The sequence below is a fragment of the Podarcis tiliguerta genome, assembly GCF_965153285.1.
Source record: "Podarcis tiliguerta genome assembly, chromosome: 12".
In the NCBI taxonomy this organism is placed as follows: domain Eukaryota; kingdom Metazoa; phylum Chordata; class Lepidosauria; order Squamata; family Lacertidae; genus Podarcis; species Podarcis tiliguerta.
Window position 1 is genome coordinate 12,721,625 of NC_139545.1, and position 21,995 is coordinate 12,743,619.

Below are 21,995 nucleotides of genomic sequence, written 5' to 3' on the forward strand. Positions count from 1 at the left end.
AAGTTGTTGTTGACCTTTTTTTAGGATTGAAGTTGTTGAGGGTTTTTTTTAGGATTTTACCCCAGTAAACAAACTGCCACAGGGGCCGGATTAAACTGACTGGCAGGCCAGATTAGGCCCCCGAAACAGACTTCATAGAATCATAGAGTTGGAAGAGACCACAAGGGTCATCGAGTCCAACCCCCTTCGTACATGCTTGCACTAGGGGGACCTGGGGGTCTGTAAGAGACCCTTTTGAATGAGACACTGAGGTTTTGAGGTTTTTCGGGAGTAAACCGGCCGTGCCAGCCAAACCAAAGACAACTCACCCTTAGTATGTAGTGCAATAAACGAAAATCTGCTCTTTTTCGCTTATGGGGGACACAAGTGCCCTAATAGAGTTCTTTGCAGGTTCTCCATTGGTCGGAGAAAATAACAGAGGCCAACCAGAGAATATTGAGAAGCAAAGCAGCTCGTAAGACTGATCTTTATTGAACTGTTGCAACAGGGTGCCCCCTTCACACGCAGGAGAAAGAGGAGGACCCCGAACCAAGGTGTGCCCGTCCTTATATAGACATTTTAAATTGCCCGCCTTGGAGTCCAAGTCCACCCCCAGACACATCATACCTACATCACAGAAAGGGCGGTCTACAACAGAAATCTGAGTGCGTTGTTTACCTCCTGTCTGGCAGATTACCTGTTAATGCTTACTTGATTGGATACCCTGGGGAGCCTGGCCAGTCTTTTGTAATGATAAATACCTACAGGCTCACTCTATTCATACACAGACATACACTTAAGACAGGATTTGTGAAGGAAAAGACAATGAGGAGGCTTTTCAATTCTCCTTGACCTTGCAGAGAAATCATTTGGTCAGCTTGGGAGTCAAAATGGTTTTCAGGGCTATTTTCCTGTGCTGCTTCAGACATGTGGTTTATATATTTATGTACATGTTTGCCTGGTACATTTATGAACATTTATTATATATATATAAGACCTTATTTTTTTATTTCAGTAGGCTTCAGAACTTTATCCATGCAGGCATTTTTTAGTAAAAAGCAAGAAGCCGTCGAAGGGCTGACACATCAATGTGCAGACGTGGACATCGCAAAAAGTTGTATCCAGTGGCTTTTTTTGCCAGTTGCCCTCTGCAGATGTCTGGGGGCTTCTGATTGAATTTTATATGTATTTTGTGTGTGTGTGTGTGTGTGTGTGTGTAAACCCTATAAAAACTCCAGGTGAACAACACTTAGGGGTTCAGCTTTTGAGAGATATCCCACTGCATCTTACTTTGTGCAAAGTAATAAAATTGCTGGACTCTCTCTCCTCTGGCTCTTGTGTCTAATTGGCAAGATCCAGGAAGAACAGGTTTTTTAACCTTCAACACTTTCACTCACCTGAAGATTCAAGCCCTCCCCCTGGAGGGAGCCAAGCAAACCTGGAGACTTCAGGCTTTTGAACAATCTGGTTTTTGGTATGCATCAGTTAAAGCTATGGTTTTCCCAGTAGTGATGTATGGAAGTGAGAGCTGGACCATAAAGAAGGCTGATCGCTGAAGAATGGATGCTTTTGAATTATGGTGCTGGAGGAGACGCTTGAGAGTCCCATGGACTGCAAGAAGATCAAACCTATCCATTCTGAAGGAAATCAGCCCTGAGTGCTCACTGGAAGGACAGATCCTGAAGCTGAGGCTCCAATACTTTGGCCACCTCATGAGAAGAGAAGACTCCCTGGAAAAGACCCTGAAGTTGGGAAAGATTGAGGGCACAAGAAGAAAGGGACGACAGAGGACGAGATGGTTGGATAGTGTTCTCGAAGCTACCAGCATGAGTCTACAGGAGGCAGCGGAAGACAGGAGTGCCTGGCGTGCTCTGGTCCAGGGGGTCACAAAGGGTCGGGCACGACTAAACGACTAAACAACAACAACATGCATCAAGCTGCAAGGGCCAAACTGCACACGAGTGGTTGCATTTAAGAGGTCTTAAAAAAGAAAACCAGCTGTGGGGAACGTCTAAAAGGGTGAGAATCATGGCATCTAGTGAGGGGTAGCAATTCTTTCTCTCCTGCCATAATTCTTGCCTCCTAAAGTTACTGTCTGTTGCAGGAGGAAAACGGCCCCAAAACACCTTCACTTTTTCTGTCAAAATACAGTAGCAGGTGGGGGAAATATTTTCAGTGAAAGATGACTAACTTCTTGTCTTGTGTCCTGAAGCCCATCAATTGTATCTGCTGTTTTAAAACAAATAAATCAATACCGGACGTATTCTGTGCAATCAGATATTTACCAAATCTAGTAATCTGGGTCTTAACTGGGCCATGTCTACCACTGGCTTGGTAGAGAAAATTGGAAAGCGTTTATTGAATACATGGGAAATAATTGTGTACAGTTGAAAACGTTGGCAGCATAAAGATAAATTCAGCAGTGTAAATAGTCTTTGACGGATGCAATAATGGATTACTGAATGGTATAGTTTTTGTAAAATATGTAGGGATTTATGGGGAAACATGGAAAGAGAAGAAGGGAAGTCGTTGATATTTCAAGGATGTAAAAATGAGTATTTTAAATTGTAAAAGAAAAAATTAATTATTATTTTTTATAAAAATACATAAATACTTTGATCCTTACCTTCACCGACAGAGTTAATCTTTGTGGTGATTTCCAGTGTCTGAATTTCAGGCATGAGTATGAGGAGAGACGGGCTCGTTTTCCACAAGTGTATAAAAATGTATGATTAATGCCATTATTCACACAGCTATTAATGAAGATGAGCTATCCTATGTCTGGCCTCAAGTCCTTAATTGGGCATTAATCATGTAATTCTGGGAGTTAGTAGCCAATAGAGGACACATATGATGGAAAAAAAAACTGGCACCTCTTTTTTTAAAAAAAAGAAAAAGCAGCCAGCAGTAACTGTAAAATCAGCTTTCCTTTATTATTCCTTTTAGGATTGTCACGGTGGACCACGCAGCTTGCCCTAACAAGCATACATCAAATCTCTGGTAAGGAATGTGATTCCTTGCCTTCATCAGAATCTTTGTTGATGTTGAATGGGGTCTGATTCATCAAGGTTATTTAAATCACAAGCAAGCAAGTGCAGACAGAGCAATATGAGGAGGAATGTGTCACTGAAGTCAAAGGAATGTGCCTGGATTTTTAAAGAACACACTAGGCGTTTCCAGGTTACCTACGGTGGTAGTTAGCTAACTTTTACTTTGAGTAGATCTACTGAAATTCACATGGGCAGCTTGAAACACAGCAAGGTCACTATCCTCTGCTGCGTTACAAGTCGCATTCTTACATTGCTGTTGTTGTTGTTGTTGTTTAGTCATTTAGTCGTGTCCGACTCTTCGTGACCCCATGGACCAGAGGACGCCAGGCACTCCTGTCTTCCACTGCCTCCCACAGTTTGGTCAAACTCATGTTAGTAGCTTCGAGAACACTGTCCAACCATCTCGTCCTCTGTTGTGCCCTCCATCTTTCTCAACATCAGGGTCTTTTCCAGGGAGTCTTCTTTTCTCATGAGGTGGCCAAAGTATTGGAGTCTCAGCTTATAATAGGAGTATTTCTCAAGACGGTACAGAATACCTATGGAGTTTGGGTATGGAATGACATGAGCACTTGGACTTTGAACACCAGTGAACTCCTAGGGGTGGAGAGGTCTTCAGCCCCCTAAATATTTACTGGCAGGGGGCTGGGCCCCCTTGATGTTGAACGGGCAGAAGGGGCCAAGCACAGTGCAGTTCAATGGCTGTTTCATCCTGAGGAAGCCTCCTCCCGGTGATGCAAGCCATGTGTGTGTGATGTCATACGCATGATGTCACATCATCGAGGGCGCATCGCCCAATGATGTGGTATCATGTGCACAAAACATGTGCCGCTGCCTCCCAAATCTTGGGCGCAAGATGGTGCCTCTGGGTTGGTATGCCCCGGCCTCAGTCATGTTTATTAATTTCCCTGGGCCTACTTTTGAGTAAAACCTAGTTGACTATCACCCACTGGATGACTGCTAGATTCTGGAGCACCTGCAATTGAAGGTGGACCCTTGCTCACCTGAGTTACTAACAAGGAGGTTTTCTTCACCTTTACTGACTAGTATCCTCTCAGATGCCAAGCAGAAGAACAGTCGTCTGTTCAGGAAAGACCAATATATTCATAGATACTTTTCAGTTTGCTGTACAGGTAAGAATTTGACATTGAATTGGCAAGCTGATGAAAACATAACAGGGCCACTGTGAAACAAGAGAGGAATCAGCACAACTAGGAAAAGGGTCTTGAATGCAAATCTAAGGTGGTAACATGAACACACACCCTGGAGGGGAAATTGAATGAGGCCTGAGGTTGCTTAGAAGCCATGGGATGGTCAGTTGGAAAATAAAAACAGAATTCTGGAAGGGATGGAAGTATAGCTATCTGGCTCCCACTGTTAGAAACTGAGCTATGAAAGATAGGAGCTAAATGGCACCTGAAACCGAGGTTATGGGCGCAACAACGGAATGCCTAGGTGTGCTTTTTTAGAACAATACAGTGCTGGAAATGAATTAACTGCAGCTAAAATATTGTGTTCATTTTTCGCATGGTCTAGCCTTCCCCTGCCCACCCCACTAATATTCCTAAGAGGGTCTCTTCTCCAGGCTTCAGAGAATAGCTGGAAGTGGGGAGGCAGAAAAAGGTCCTCCTTTCCTTCTACTCTGAGGTTTAATCTGAAATCTTAGGCGCCCAGAGCTCAGAAACTGCTCACGCTAATGAAATTCCTTGTCGCAAAATGCGCCTAGAACAATGGGAGTTTCGAACACTGCTGGCCCCTAAGCAGAAATGGGTCTGTCAGAAGGGAGGATACGGGTTAACAGGACACTGTCATTCCTGATTTTTCACCAATGATCCATAACCAATTACCGTATTTTTCGCTCTATAACACGCACCTGACCATAACACGCACGTAGTTTTTAGAGGAGGAAAACCCGTAGGCATGCCACCCGTAGGCATTCCCTCCATAACACGCACAGACATTTCCCCTTACTTCCTAGGAGGAAAAAAGTGAGTGTTGTGGTGCAAAAAATACGATACATGGACATCAAGCAGCACCAGAATGATGCCATTTTGAGCAAAATTCCTGCCAATCTGAGGCCACCAGCAAACCGAAAAAAGGGAGTTCAAAAAAAGCCCTTCTGTTAAGTACAGTAGTTACTTAAGATGCAGGTAAGCACCGGTTAACTGTAAACACCATTTTATTTCAGTTTTTTTACACATGTTAAAAAAAAGACCCATTGCATCAACATGTCCCTCTCTGTTAAACACAGAAAATGCATTTTTTTATTATTAAAAAAAACAGCCTGGGATTTAAGAAATTACAGCATTTTAAGACTGTGGAACAGGAACACTGTGGATTTCAGTCAGGTACAAAAGTGTCACAAATATTTACAATGACAGCGTCTTGTAAGACAACACTTCAAATGCAGCATAAAAAAAAGAGGACTATACAGTGAATAAGTTATTGAGCGGCATATAGAAATAGTGGCATCAAAACAAATAACTTGGGGGATAATTATGCAACTCCAGTCTTAGCCTGCAATTCTCATGAAGGTTTTATTGCATAGTGTTCTGCATTCACAGAGGCTGCAAGAAATACAACTCTATCTGAGGGGGGTGGGTGGGAATCATTTTGGAAATAGTACTGCCAGGAAACGAGGTTTTACGCAACTTTAGCAAGACATAACATACTTTCCCATTTATAAAATAGGCCCAACCTTCCAGGACAAATTCGTATGATATATGCATACAAAAATGATGTTTACGGAGACCCAAGCCTCATCCGTTTCACAACCGTGCCATGGGAGATGCCCAACAGTGAACACGAGGCCAAGATATTTCACACAGACCAGAGAATGAACTGCAAAAAGACATCCTGACTACTGTATGTAATTTAACTGATGAGAGCCAATACACAGACTAGAAGTACTATTAATGTGAAAATTATGGAAACTGGAGTTACTGGCTTCAACTTATACACATTTAGAGTGAAAAGATCTGGGTGGCACAAATTTACATGGCTGCACAAAATTTACTGAATGCGTTACTTCGAAGGAATCCAGAAAAGTTCTTTGTAAAACTACAAGGCGCTGCTCGTTTTTGCCAGCTCAGAAGTCACAGCTGATATTTCACCTGAGTTTCAGAAGCAACTTAAACTTAAGGCAGCGCAGCGTCTTTGGGGAAGGATGCCCTAGGAAGCCCCATCGCTCTCGCACAACATCACCAAACAGCCTTCTGGATTTTAACTATTATCCTTTTTCTGTGACTAGTTAAAACTCTGCGTACTATGCATGCACACGCCCACAGACACACGCTGCCAGAAGCAGCCCTTGCTCAAGAACTGCTGAGGTAAATGGGAGTTGCGCAAGAGGCCTTGCGCAACAGTCAAACGCTTATGTACAAAGATGAAATGCTAATTCAAGTAGCTGCCACAAAGCCCAGTGGAAATGTTTCCCCACATTGTATTAACCGAATGAGGCCTGTGTATGGCAATCGTATTCAGTCAAGTGACATAGTGGTATGTCATCAAAAAAAATGCAAACTTTCCCTTTCCATCCTTTCCTAACTTGCATTCCGTTTAATCATCACTTTGCAAGAGTTAATTCACACTAAGCCAGCTGGCGCCTCTCTGGAAGTCTAGCACAGTGTGCAAAAATTATTTATGTTCCACAAAGTGGCTCACCTACCCACAAAATCAGGCACTTGAATACATAGGTTTGGGGAAATTTATGCTGCCAAAATCCAGAGTTGTACAGGCCATGAAAATGGCATTGTTGTCTTCCTCGTTCTTATATATTTGAAGACAAGGACTTAGCCATTGGTTGCACATATGCATAAAAGTTGCATATTTTTTACGCGTCTTCAGAGCATAACATTGTTCAAACATCCATCGAGGTCAAGCCCATAAATAATTTTGAATTTTTTACACTGAAGTCTATCCTTTTTGCACTATAAGGGTTTCGCAGATTAGCAGCCTCATTCATGCTGAACTAATCATTTCTTTGCACAGGAACCTTGGCAATATTATATCATTTGCATATTTGCTGGCGAAGTGGAAACTGCTATGTTATATGCATGAATAAAAATTAAATAATTGTTTTTATTTAAATAAAAATAAAAAAGAACCTGGACGACACAACTGGTCTTAGTTTTAAAAACATCACTGCAGGATAATCACAACAAAATTATAGATGAAAAAAGAAAGAAAATGAAATGTCCTGAACTGTATATATACATACACCATACAACTGATTGAAAAGAGAAGTAGAATACTTTTTCACAAATAGCACAATAACTTTTGCTGTTCAGTTGTTGTAGGCATTGTCCGTTGAAGGACTGGTGTAATCCTCGTCACATCCTAGGAAGTGAATCCACGTAAATAATAAAAGTCACATTCCTATGACAAGGCTACGGTGTGAAAAAAACCATCTTCAGACTATGCCATTCTGCACACCCACATTTTTTATTCTGTAGTATGGCTGAAATCTTCACAAGAAACACAGGAAGATATTTTTGGCAACCTAGTTCTCCAGCTTCGTTTAAGCTCCAATCTCTTCTTGCCTTTTAAAAAACACAGGTCTGCTATTACGACGACTGAAAATACAGCTTCATTGTCCTTTTCCATGTTCAAAGTTACTTGTATCCCTGCAAAACATGCTACGGAAATACACTGTCTGAGCATGTTCATTCGGAAAACGGAACGGAGCTGCAGCAACCAAAGTATTTTGTTTTCATTATTATTATTTTTGAAAAAGGTAAATCACGGAAAAATGGGTGCAAGATTCAGTTTCTTATCTGAACCGTCGAATAAACATTAGAGCTCTGAATTTTCCTGTTCGTTTTCCTCAAGCAAGGACTTGGCGACATTTCCATTACCACTCGAAGTCACGTCACCATTGGCCTGGAGTTCTTCTGGTTTGCGTTGTGCAAAGGTATAGATCTCACTGTCAGTCAATATCGTGAAAGACGACTCCTCCATGCTGGGCACTTTGGATATTTTCCTGATCGGAGGCGGCGAAGGGGCCGTACTCACTGGCCCAGTAAAAGGCTGGTACACACCTATTTCGGCATTTTCCGGTTTCATAGAGTCGTCTAGCAAGTGCCCATAAACCATGGTGTCATCAATAACTGCATAGATATGAGACTCGTTCTTTTTCCTCTTTTTGAATATGCCCTGCTTTCCGGGCAACTGGGTGTTGATGTTACCGTTATACACTCCTATGGCTGGAGTCTGGTTTTCCTGTTTTTTTCTGGTGGAAAAAAGAAACAAAGCAAGAAACGTTAAAAATAACGCCGTTTTTGCATTTACAGCCGTATTTCCGTTCGACTTCCAAACATTCAGAAACCAAAGGGCGGCTTCTGATTGGCTGCAGGAAGCTCCTGTTCACATAGTATGGGAAGATACACACATCTCAAAAATAAACATGACTCAGAACTCTTAAGAGTTCATATGGGCTAAAGTCTTCGTGACATTGGCCCAAGTGCCTCTGAATGGGGGCAAACTACAGACATGAATCACAGTCACTACTGTTTCATCACGATGTGACTTCTATAAGCAGAAGAGAATTGGGAAACTTGGGTCTCTCCCTTCCTGACTGTATTCTGATCGAGACAGCCAAGGGGGTTGCTTTGGGGGGGGTGCATTTGTTGGTGCTGGTAAAGGGAAACTTGCATGAAGAGAGGTCAAGAAGTCTGTGGTGGAAACTACCAAGTTCAACCAACCGTCTATATTAAATTGTAGTCACTTTAAACCAGCGAATGAGGGGAAAATTTACTTTTAGAAGAAATGATTCATAACAAACAGGCATTACTGGGAGAGAGAAGTTGGAACAGTTTTGGCAAGTTTTCAAGCACTAAGAAATAAATCTCAGGGGGGAAACTTGTCCTTCAAGAGGACCAGTTAGAATTCAGCCTTTAAAATCATTGCTAGTCACCTCCTGCTACAAAACGGACTTCTGGGGGAGGCTGCCAGGGGTCTGAACTGATTGCTTACAGAGGGCACTTTATGTTAGGCCACAGGTGGCCCATTCCTGCCTTAAGGTGTGCAAATAGAGCTCTTGAGCCAGTTAACATGCAGCCAGTGTGTGTGCCAGGACGACAAATTTCCTGCTGCGATTTCTGCCCCGATGCCATCGGCACAGCAAGTTCTAACAGCTCAGGTCACATCTTAAGTAGGAAGAGATCGAAGCACGTTCAAGGCTCCAGTTCACAAAGGAATAACGTTCAGGGTTCCCTGGTTTGGAGCCTGCAATACTTCGTTAAAACCTGGGTCTGCCTCTGGCAAAAAATGGGACATTTTAATCTGCGCCGAAAACCTCTGAGAACAAGAGATACCTACTTCTTCCTCTTAGTGCAGAATATGGCAAGCCCAATAGTTGATAGCAGTGCGAGTCCGCCAACCACAACGCCAATTATTACTGCCAAACCTGCAAAAAGTTAAAGTGAGACATTCAGTGATAAACAGTCGGAGAGGTGGCTCATCTTGTCCTGATTCAGAGTCACTGCATTCGCTCGCTTCTGAAACATTCCAGATTTTTATGAGAGTGTGCACATAGACACACAATCCAAAGGAACAAAAGAAGAGAGATAGAAGGGGGTCTGGAAGGGAAGGGGTTAAGCTGCAGGGCTCTCCTGACTAAACTTTCATGCCATGCATTTATCACTTGTGAGAGATTTACAATCTAAAATCCACATATTGCAATTTAGCAGGGACGTGGGTGGCGCTGTGGGTTAAACCACAGAGCCTAGGACTTGCCGATCAGAAGGTCGGCGGTTCGAATCCCTGCGATGGGGTGAGCTCCCATTGCTCGGTCCCTGCTCCTGCCCACCTAGCAGTTCGAAAGCACGTCAAAGTGCTAGTAGATAAATAGGTACCGCTCCGGCGGGAAGGTAAACGGTGTTTCTGTGCACTGTTCTGGTTTGCCAAAAGCGGCTTAGTCATGCTGGCCACATGACCCGAAAGCTGTACGGCGGCTCCCTCGGCCAATAAAGCGAGATGAGTGCCGCAACCCCAGAGTCGGCCACGACTGGACCTAATGGTCAGGGGTCCCTTTACCTTTTTATTGCAATTTAGTACACACACTGGGGGAAGGCAGGGGGAGGAAATACACAGCAACTTGTAAATCAGGAGAATTTCAACAAATGCAAGACGGTCCATCCAGTAGTTAACAGCTGGATGGTGGGAAGGGGAAGAGAGAAATAGAAGTGGTGGGAAATCACAAGAAGTTACGCAACTGCAAAAGAGTCATGCACAAGATGTTCTGTCTTTTAAAAAATGTTCCCACGTATGACATCCCAAACAGAATAGAAAAAGAAATTTAGATAATATAATCTCTCAACTGCTATGACTATCTAGCCTCATTTAAAAGTTCAGCTGTGACAGGAAATATGTTCCAGATTTGCTCTTCAGCACCATGAATATTTATACACTAAAAAAGCAAAGAGTTATTCCCTTCTACAGTGGTGCCTCGCAAGACGAAAAGAATCCGTTCCGTGAGTCTCTTCGTCTAGCGGTTTTTTCGTCTTGCGAAGCAACCCCATTAGCGGATTAGCGGATTAGCGCTATTAGCAGTTTAGCGGCTATTAGCGGCTATTAAAGGCTTAAGGGATTAGCGGATTAGCTGATAAAAGGCTATTAGCAGCTTAGTGCCTTAGAAAAAGGGGGTGGGGAGCGGAAAAAAATAGCAGGAACTCGCAAGACATTTTCGTCTTGCGAAGCAAGCCCATAGGAAATTCCTTCTGTGAAGCACCTCCAAAACGGAAAACGCTTTCGTCTAGCGGGTTTTCCGTCTTGCAAGGCATTCGTCTTGCGGGGCACCACTGTATATGCAATGTTCACAGGTAGTTGCCATGTTTCAACTGGGAGTTTCACTAAAAGCACCCCTGAACGTTTCTGCCATGGTTGCGCCATGAAAATATGAACTTTGTTTGGGTGGATATAAACACAAGGGAAACGCCATAAATAAGACAGAAATGAGATCGTTTCAACATAAGAAAAAAAATCTCTATGTAAAACGGGGTTCTAAAATTTCCTGCTCTCGGGCGCCATCTGGTGTTGCATGTTTATAGCGCGTTCCATTCGCTGTTTCTTTACTAATATAGCAGAGTCCTCTGATAGCTCCATCCCATTTTACACAAAGTTAACAGTTTATGGTAACAAATGAAGCACAGGTAAACTTGCACCTTACACCCAACAGGTTTTCCTCACTTAAAGGGCTCTGGGAAGGTTGTGCGAGGGCCCTGGGAGCTGACAGAGTCCCACATACACCTCATTCACAAATCCTTGTAGGCCCCCCCCCACCTTGCGGGCTGGCAGGGGACATGGTCCAGTGGTCTGGGGGATACAAGCTTGCTGAAAGCAGCTGAAAAGATGCTCAACATAGGTAGAAGACGTGCGTAAGAGAAGGAAGTCCATGTTGACAGCTAGGAACTACAGTGGTGCCTTGGTTCTCAAATGCCTTGGTTCCCAAACACCAAAAATCCGGAAGTGTTCCGGTTTCCGAATGTTTTTCGGAAGCCGAGTGTTCAATGTGGTTGCCGGCTATTGTTTCCAGGGTGCCTGCACCAATCAGAAGCTGCGAACATTTTGGAAGTCAAACAGAGTTCCGGAACGGATTAAGTTTTGTGCTTTCGTTTTTGCCATTTATTTCACGTTTTTGTTTTTGAGGCTTTTTCAGTTCATTTGTTTTTGCGACTGTGTGGAACCCAGTTCAGCTACTGATTGATTGATTGTGTGACTGTGGAAATGGATAAAAGCCCCCCATCCAAACAATGACTATCGTCAGTGCAAGTAAGAAAAAAAAGGAATTTTAATTTTTATCATCTACAACACTGTCTTATTTATTTTATGGCACAGTACATTGATTATTGCTTTCATTTTATGGATCAATGGTCTCGTTAGATAGTAAAATTCATGTTAAATTGCTGTTTTAGGGGTTGTTTTTAAAAGTCTGGAACGGATTCATCCATTTTGCGTTACTTTCTATGGGAAAGCGCACCTTGCTTTTGGAACGCTTTGGTTTTGGAACGGACTTCCGGAACGGATTAAGTTTGAGAACCAAGGTACCATTGTACTGTCTATAGCCCAGGAAATTAACCCCTGTGTGACTGAAACCAGGTAGAAAGTTCTTCCCCAACTCTGTAGGTTCATGGGAAAAGAACACAGAATTGAAAGATGAACAATTCTCAGGACGGAACCTCCCTTTGGTTATTGTGAAACAACGCGCAACATGTGGTACCTCACCTGCTTTTTTCTGAACGAACTTCACCCTGAACTGCATGCTCAGTTGTTGATTGGTCGCCGGCTTACAGTTAGTGATGTTTACCCAGAAATGATGCTTCAGATCGAGAGTTTTGGGTAGTTTCTGATCTTCGCGGCGCACGGTTTCTTCCGCATTCGGTCTCTGTTCCTGAATATAGATGTTCGCCCGGCTCTGTACACAAGTAACACCCATACGGTCCTTTGGGAATGACAGCTGCGCAACTTGTTTTGCCGGGACGGTGATGTTCCAATACACAGACGTGAAAGGAGGTAGACCTTCCAGCCAGTTAGGGGTCTGCAGGTAAACTTCGGTTTTCGGATCTGGAGTAACACTGAATACACACTCTTCTGCGGGGCACAAAAAAACAAATGTGCGAAGTCATTGCTGCCCTTTACTTCCCCCATGAAAAACAAAATAAACCCTTTGTGAAAGAAAGCTTAGCCATCTCTAAGACATGCAGATCCTGCAATTTAAGCTGTGCTAAAAAAAAATTGTGTACACCCCGAACAAAGGAATCTGCCTGGTTTCACATCCCACTCAATCACTTCTCATAGAGTCATAGAATTGTAGAGTTGGTCACCTATGTCATACGTGTGGAGGAAAAGCTTAAACACGTAGCAGAATTTCCCAAACAGTAGACCAGAGGCAATTGTACAGAGCTTTACTGCTACTGAAGGCAAATGAGCATAATGGTCACAAATCCAATACATTCAGGATTGGCACTGTCCATAAGAAAATCCAGCTGCAGCAGACTTAACTAACTTACAATTACTTAACTAATGATAAGACAAATGTGGATTTGGTTTAAATCAAATCGATTTAAATCACTTGTCGGCAAGACTTGATTTAAATCACTTTTTAACGGAAAGACTCATTCTTGCTGGTATAATCTTAATATTTACAACCAGCTGAAGGTTTCATTTTTGGAATAATAAATTTTCAGAGTAGTTTTTACATTTATATCAAAAATTACTGATTTGGTGATACTAGTAGAAATACAAAGACAGGTAATTATGAAATTATTTGGACAACTTTTCTGCTGTACTTTATTGGAAGGTGAAAAATAATCATTCCCTTAATAACAATTTAAACAATGTATTTAACTAAAACAATAACATTACAGCATATGTATCCATGTGTGTGTTTTTTTTAATTGTTTAACCACATCAGTTAACAAACAACAGACTGGGTTTTAGGACACATGAAAAACTTAAAACAAATCCTTATTTCCTGATGAACAGCCTTTGGACTATAATGTAACTTAAATAGAAAACTATCTTTAGGAAGGTTTTTCCTCCAAAAGCATTTTATTTTTAAAATCCAATTTAGATTTTTAAAAATCCAATTTAAATAAAATAAATCAGATTTAAATTTTTTAAGAATCTGGTTTTTTATTTTTATTTTTAAAAAAATCATTGATTTTTATCCACCCTGGAAATGACTAAACCTTAGCACTAAGCATTCTATGTACAGAACACCCTTGAAATACAGGAATCTCAGCTAAAGCATCCATGACAAATGGCCATCCAACCTCTTCTTAAAAACTTCCAAGCTAGGAGAATCCACTACCTTCTGAGGGAGACCGCTCTACTGTTGAACAGCTCTTAATGTCAGAAAGTTTCCCCCAATGTTTAGTCGGAATCTCCTTTCCTGTAACTCGAAGCAACCGGTTCGAGTCCCACCCTCCAGAGCAGGAGAAAACAAACTTGTTCCCTTCCACGTTCCCTTCTCCCTGCTTCTCTATTTCAGCCATCCTAGAGTGGCAGCAAAACATGCTGTGGAAGATCTAAGCTCGCCCTGCCACAAAACCTGTCTGCAAGCAGACATGCTAAACTCTCCTTTGATAAATAAATCCATGCCCCTTTCCCAGACCATTCGTTTCTCTCTGTGCTACCCCCCAATTAATTTTTATTAGTTTTCAATTACAAAAATCCAAAATACGCCTCATTATATCCATATCAAATCACAATACCAAATCAAATATAAATTAATCAAATATCCAATTGTATCATTTGGGGGGGGGCCAAGTGCTAGAATTACAGGTTTAATGAAAAAAAATATTTCTGCTTCCAAAGTCTTATTTAATCCAACTGTATTCCAATCATAATAATAGTCCCTTATTCAACAGCTGCAATATTTATGACTTCTATTCGTATTAATACATTCAATAATTTATTAGTCCACAAGTGAAGATCTTTATCCTTGCTGCTGCATGTAGTAATTATTTGTGTGTGTTTTTTTCTTCTTTCTATACCAAATCACACCTCTTTGTTTAATGGCAATCTGTTTTTTTATTATTATTCCAAAATGTATAGGCACAATCATTGCAGACAATGCTTCAAAATCCATGCTGGCGACGTCTGCCGAAATCTCAAACTGAAGTGAATTTTGGTGGGATTTAAAATATTTCCACAGGGATGATTTTGACCCCACGAAAGCTCCCTCTCTTGCTTGTGGATCCTTAACCATATAACCCTTTTAGATGACCTTGCCATCATTCTAATTTTACTAGATCTCAGATATTACACCCCCCAAAAAAAGAATAACCACATTTCAACCTTGGGATATTTGACATCAGTTCTGGATAGGACCTTTCACTGAGCTGATACAAGATTTTAACTTTCTTTACTTTTTGAATGCAGAGAAGGAGCGAAACAGAATAAACTCACCTTGAATAACAGGCATAAAAAACAATGTGAGGTTCGGTTTCAGAGTCTCACTGATCCACCTTCTGCCGTACGTCTTAAGCATTACAGTGATGTTGTCTTTCATCTGAATTTTCTCAATGGCTCCACCAGGGCAGAAGACACCGAGTCGCAACGCCTTTTCTGGGGCGCTGCCATTAATGGAGTAACTATAACCCCCAGAGCATGCTTGATTCTGGTTTGGGATATGTTGCTTAAGTTTCGAGGTTGGAGACCTGATTTCTATGAGGGTGTCTGCCGGGGCCTGGAGTTTCCACGTAAACGTGTCAAGCAGGATTGGCAGCCCAGTAAGACACGGCGGTACAAGCAGGTGGAAGGGTCTCATCTGGCAGGCTTTGGAATTCCAACAGACTGCAACGAGAAAGAAACACGGTTATAGCCATAGGCTCTGGGCCAGAGAAACAGGCAGGTGGCTACCCATCCCCCTATAGAAGACCTATGGGGTATCAAAGAGCTATGCAGAAATTTGATGCATCTGGGAGAGAGGAGTCAAGGGGAAAGGCCTACTGGGGAGCCACGAATTTTGCTAAGAGTCTGGTCAACCAAGGGGCTGTTGTAGGCTAGGGCTAGAGGATGGCAGGGGGCGTACAAAAGAGGGGTGGCCATGTCTCCCTTCCCTAGGAGGTCAGGTACCTAGGAATGTGGTCATGACCACCTACACAGGAGACAGATAAGTGACCCATGGAGGCGATTGTGGTCTCTAAACATGAGTAAGAAGAAGAAAAATATGGAGAAAGTCCATTTCACATGCTCAACAATCTGAGGCCGAACACACATTCCCTATAACATTTGTGGTAGGAGTCATTTCAGTTTATTTTTTTTTTAATAGTCAACTAATTTAAAGGGGGGAATTAAAACAGTGAAATAGTTATAGCGTTCTAAGATTATTATTTTTTTATGGAACCCAGCAAAAAGGGTTAAGTCATTTTTTAACCAGGCAGAGGGCCTTCTTGGTAGTGGCACCCGCTCTGTGGAACGCCCTCCCGTCAGATGTCAAGGAAAGAAACAACTACCTGACTTTTACAAGACATCTGAAGGCATCCCTGTTTAGGGAAGTTTTTAATGTTTGATGTTTTGTTGTGTTTTTAGTATTCCGTTGGGAGCCACCCAATATTATTATTATTATTATTATTATTATTATTATTATTATTATTATTATTTTATTTAGTATTAAAATGTCAAGAATCTGTGATCAGCAGGGGGGAGTGAGATACAATTTAAATACATATAATAAATATATATTTGTTCCCCCAGGCTTTGAGGTTATGAGTTTCCTTTACTGAACAGGTTGCTATTATGTTGTTACACTACTATGTTATCTTTTTAAAAACAACAACTGCTGAATATATTTATTGTGTTTTATTATGGTGCCTCCTGCCATGTACTCATCAAGAGCAAGAGCAGTATCTAACTATAATGACAGTGGTTATAGTTAATAACAGGGCTGTAAGACTGTTTCGTTTAAGGAGCATTTCACTCTATTTAAAAAAATTAAAGAAAAGCATTTTAGCTCTCATTAAGAGATAGATAAAACAAAAGAAACAGTGTGATAAAATAAGGCCCACTGCAAAGGTTATATAGGCACCCGACTTATAACAGCGCTGCCCTTGTCAAAACCCCACGCTTTTAAAAATAATGAAGACAGAAGAGTAAGTTTAAAATCAATGGCATCTGTGGAGACTGAGCTACACTTTTGTTTTCCTGAAAAAGAAGTGAGACTTTCTGCAATCTGATTAACGATGGGAGAGAGGCAAATGGGAACTTGCTTTCGCAGAACGTACAATGGTGGTCCCATCAATTGACAATTTACCTCAGCTCCATCTGCCCATCTAAAAACTCAAATGTTATTTCTAATTAGTCAAGACTAATGAGCAACAAAAGGACAGATGACGAAAACAAACAGCATTTGGAAGGGCAAGTAAAAATAGGAATACATTCTTGTCAGATGTCTCCCCGCCAAATACACACTTTAAGGGAACTAAATTCCAGACATTTTGTTCATACCTTTAGACTGCACAGCCGTTACCCTCACATTCTCTGTATTTTTACACAGTAAGGCGATAGTGTAACTGGAACCGGATACTAAAGTCACATTGGTCTCACATTTTTTACTACGATTAATACAGATCAAGCATAAACTTCCAGGCTGTGTTGGCTTTGAAAATATTGTAAGATTTAAGTCCCTCTCTCTCATGAGGTCAACTCTGTAGGTTACGTCTGAAAACAAGAAAACAGAGATCATTTAGAAGAACTGTAGCACCTAGTCCCTTTCTTAAAAAGAAGAAAATGGTGCAGCCATTGTTCCATGATTTTCAAGATCTAAAGAAGAATCTAAATTACTTAGGAGCATGTTTTGAAACCGTTAAGCTGTTCACCTCTTTCTAATTTACAAGAAAGTTACCCCCTCTCTTGAATAGAACTATGAACTACCTGAATTCTCCATATAAGCAACTGCCATGGCATATTAATGGAATACTTTATCAATCAGTGTGTCCTCGTTGTGGGTCCTCCTTTTAAGTTTGTGCTTTTGTAAAGTTAAGTGACTTCAATCCACCATCAGGCACAAAAATGTCCACTCACTCTCTCCCCCTTCTTCCAACAGCAGTTTCCTGACTTTAGTGACCATCTCCTTTGCAACAATCCCATTGTAACCCCTGAAGAGGAGACAGCCCCAAGGTTTGCTTTAATGTGCTATTCTTCATAATGGTATTACCTGACAAATGTAGTAAACTTCAGTTAGCCCAAAATACTGAATGGATGTCCAACGCCCCTGTCTAAACTTAATCTCTGACAGGGAAGTCATGTTGTCAATGGCCTTCTAAATTCAGGAACTGAATTTACTATTAAATCCAATTTCTAATCCGACTCCATTCCTACATACGGGCATGAAAATTACCAGGAAGCAATGCTTTACTTTTATTTATTTTTTTATTTATTGAGGCCATCTTTTCCAGTACAGTTGTACCTTGGAAGTCAAACGGACTCCGTTCTGGAAGTCCGTTCGACTTCCAAAATGTTCGGAAACCAAAGTGCGGCTCCTGATTGGCTGCAGGAAGCTCCTCCAGCCTATCAGAAGCCGGACCAGACATTTGGCTTCCGAAAATCATTTGAAAACCTGAACACTCACTTCCAGGTTTTGATCGTTTGGGAGCCGATTTGTTTGGGAGCCAAGGCGTTCAAGATCCAAGGTACGACTGTATAGTGTGGTGTTTTTCCAAAAGAAAAAAGGGTACCTGTATTATTAACCCATAGTGCATATTTTGCCCCATTAAGTTTTGCTGTGCACAGAGGTGTGTGGTCTCTCTCTATCTTTTACACACACACACACACACACACACACACACACACACACACAGACCCATTAACCAAAGAAAATAGAAAAGGAAAAGGAAAAGGAAAAGAGGGAATTGGTTACTTACTCTCTTCATTTTCAGGGGGCTGAACAAAAACTTTAAAATGCAAATTGTGGGCCCCAGCGTTCTGCTGATATTGCTTACAGCCTTGCATGGAAAGGTTGAAATTACCAGCAAGAACGACAGACTGCCCCTCTTTGGGTGTCAGCTCTTGAGGGTGCTGCCCAGGTAATTGGTACTCGACTGTCTGAAAGTTCCGTTCACATTTTGCGGTGGTGTAGTTGAGGATAGAGATACGTGATCTTAAGTTGAACGGAATGACAAATTGCCAGGCCACGAGTTCGTTTTCTGGTAACCCCACCGGGTAGTTGGCAGATATCAAGGTTGCTTCTCCTTCGGTTTGAAATGTGGATTCAACAATGCACAATCCTATTTTAAACACAAAGGGAGACAAGCATTTGTGAACATATACAATCACTGGCGAACCTCAAAATTACAAACTTGTTTGAACTAGAGAGTGTTTGCACTGCAGTCGTTCTTCCCAACCCAGCAGTCACCAGAAACCTCAGGATAGTGAACCTTGCCTTGTTAGAACTACACTCAAGGCCAAGCTGGTGCCAGAATTAGGCCCCCAAGAAAAAGAATTTCAATTACCTTTGACTGAGAAAGTATAACCAGACAGACAGACAGACATGACCACTATGAGCATAAAAGAGAGCTTATGTGTTTAGGCACAGGCAAACTCGGCCCTCCAGATGTTTTGGAACTACAACTCCCATGATCCCTAGCTAGCAGGACCAGTGGTCAGGGTTGATGATAATTGTAGTCCCAAAACACCTGAAGGACTGAGTTTGCCTATGCCTGGTTTAGTTTCTAAGGCGATATGTGTGTTGTATTCTCTCATGGGCGGGGCTTAGCTTGCAAGTTCTGGCTCAAGTGAAGACAGTGACACTGTGGTTTTTGGGGGGTCCCTCAGTGTCGGATTTACATATAAGCTAAACAAGCTATAGGCCCCACTCTCTTGGGGGCTCCCAAAAAAATTAAAGAAAAAAAACTGGATGTACATTTCCAAAATATAAGATAAAAAACAAATAAAATAAAACCCACATACAGCAACAGTGTCTTGTGTTGTGCAGGTCTATAAATTACTATACTGTATAGCATATATTCAACACACAAAAAACAGTGACAATTTGTTGTTGACAAAGGACAGCTGGACATATAAAGGGCTCCATTACCTTCAGTAGCTCAGGGCAACATCAAACCTAAACCTGGCACTGGGGTCCCTCTATATGTATGTGGACTGGTGTAAGCCAACTTACTCTTTATTCTGACTAAGCAGCTTTGGCTTACAAGAAAAACCCATTCTGTACGGTCTGGTGGGCAGATTGAACCATGGGAGTTTGGCAGAAGTATTATAGGTCAATACACAGTCAACAAACAATACAGTTGAGAATGATCACACACACACACACACACACACACATATATATATATATATATATGCTTTCGTAGATTTTCACGGGTACAGGAATGCAGGTTTTGGTGTCCTCGGGTGTCTTCCCGTGTAAAAGTTGTAAAGATCTTCCCAACTTTTACACGGGAAGACACCCGAGGACACCAAAACCTGCATATATATATATATATATATATATATCGAGAGAGAGAGAGAGATGGGGAAATTGGTCCACTATCAATTTGGTTAAAACTATTTTCAGTTGGTTCAAGGGAGCTTGTTTGAAAGCACACTCACATTACACAGGTAAAGTTGTTGTTTTTTTTTTATGAAGAGCAATTTTGTCACAGGGCCCTTTCAAACAACCCTCGCCCTTAGGTGATACAGTTGTGAAAGAGAACTGCAACATGCAACATGAAAGAAACAGGTAATTTCCGTTATGACAAAAAGGATAAGTATATACCAGGGCCGCTCCTCACGTTACTTTTTGAGCACATAGGTCACACACACACCTCTTTAAAAGTGTGAGAAGTAACATGTGCCTTCATCCCTTCCCACATCCATTCTTCTGGACAGGCCTTTAAGATTTTAGCTAGTCTACATCTGCCCTAGATGGGCAGGGGTACCTTTACCTTTACCTTTACCTTTTACATCTGCCCTAGATAAATGTAATACCATTCTTGTGTTATGTTGGCACATTATTTAATATACAAATGCACACTTGTGTTTAAGAAACAGCCCAGTGCATTAATTTAGCCCCTTCCATATTGCTCACAAGTAGGCTTAGGATGCTAAATAAAGATCAGGATTCTCCCTCCTTTCCTTCAAAAGCTATCTTGTTCCAACCCCGTCCTTCAGCGCCTTCTCTGATCTCCCTCACCCACTGCAAAACCAGAAATGTCTTTGAGAGAAACCTACTCCAGGAAGATCCCCCTCCAACCCACTTAGAAGAAAGCAAGCCTACAGAACCACACTTAAAGATAGTGTGTTAAAATACCATTAATTTTTCTGCTGACAACAGAAGCAAATCATACTCACTTTGGATGGAAGACCTGCCTTCAAGCTTAAAGCCAGAGACACGGACATCAGAGTTCCATGGAAGCTTCAGGGTCATAATAACTCCCCCTTGCACCTTGATTCGTGACACAGTACCATTTCCACAGAAGTTTCCGATGTTGACTCTGTTTGTATTAAGAAGGGTGCCGATGTTGTAAAGAACTTGGTTGGGGCAAGTCTCTCCAGGCAGAATTTGTCTTAAGAATGGAGAGAACTTCAGTTCAAGCCCATCTAACCTTCTGGCTTTAACATCCCATATGAAGGTCTTGTTAAAGGGCAGGAACCCAGAAGGCAGAAGCAGAACATCTCCAAAGGGACATGGTCCTCTCATACAATCTAGAAACACATAATGTAAGAATGATCATCACACAAGACCATCCGGTTAAATCAGAATCCCTTTACTCTTTCATTTATATTGAGAGCATTTAGAAATTCTCTATTCACATTCTAAGCCAGGGTTTCCCAAACTTGGGTCTCCAGCTGTTTTTGGACTACAATTCCTATCATCCTGGACCACTGGTCCTGCTAGCTAAGGATGATGGGAGTTGTACTCCAAAAACAGCTGGAGACCCAAGTTTGCGAAACCCTGTTCTAAGCAAACAAGGCACTCACGCCTTTTACGTTTTCTTTTTCTTTAACAACCACCCAGCCTAGTTTATTATTTGAAGACTGAAATCCATGGTTGTGTCTTTACCAAAATCACTATTGTGGTGTTCAGAACATCTGGGAAATGTGTGACAGTTGAAGGCTTTGAATGTGAAGTGATGAAAAATTGTATTTTATTAGCACGGCATTAATGCTGCAATAATGCAGAGGGTTCATTGATGGGAACCCACTCTCATTCTCACTTGAGAAGTAGGTGCTATTATATTTTATTGTGAGCTCACATCATATAGGAAAATAAATGTCACAGACTCAGATCAGTTGTACTTTGACAGAGGGTAGGCTTAAGTAATGAATAGTAGCTATCTATAGTGGCACTGCGTAGGGATGCGGGTGGTGCTGTGGGTTAAACCACAGAGCCTAGGGCTTGCTGATCAGAAGGTTGGCAGTTCGAATCCCCATGATGGGGTGAGCTCCCATTGCTCAGTCCCAGCTCCTGCCAACCTAGCAGTTTGAAAGCACGCAGTGCAAGTAGATAAATAGGTACCGCTCTGG

General features: G+C 41.8%; 1 protein-coding gene across 3 annotated transcripts in view; it reads right to left on the reverse strand.

Annotated features, from left to right (window-relative positions):
* Positions 1-5,187: 5,187 nt before the first annotated feature.
* CDCP1 (CUB domain containing protein 1) overlaps positions 5,188-21,995 on the reverse strand; it is a 41,188-nt gene continuing 24,380 nt past the window's right edge. For all 3 annotated transcript variants that reach the window (XM_083404741.1, XM_083404743.1, XM_083404742.1), the window contains exons 3-9: positions 20,820-21,173; positions 18,392-18,754; positions 16,977-17,189; positions 14,937-15,323; positions 12,249-12,614; positions 9,345-9,432; positions 5,188-8,256 (exon numbers count right to left, since the gene is read on the reverse strand). In XM_083404741.1, the coding sequence (XP_083260867.1) occupies positions 7,821-8,256; positions 9,345-9,432; positions 12,249-12,614; positions 14,937-15,323; positions 16,977-17,189; positions 18,392-18,754; positions 20,820-21,173 (2,207 nt within the window). In that variant the 3' untranslated portion in view covers positions 5,188-7,820. The remainder of the gene's footprint in view (positions 8,257-9,344; positions 9,433-12,248; positions 12,615-14,936; positions 15,324-16,976; positions 17,190-18,391; positions 18,755-20,819; positions 21,174-21,995) is intronic.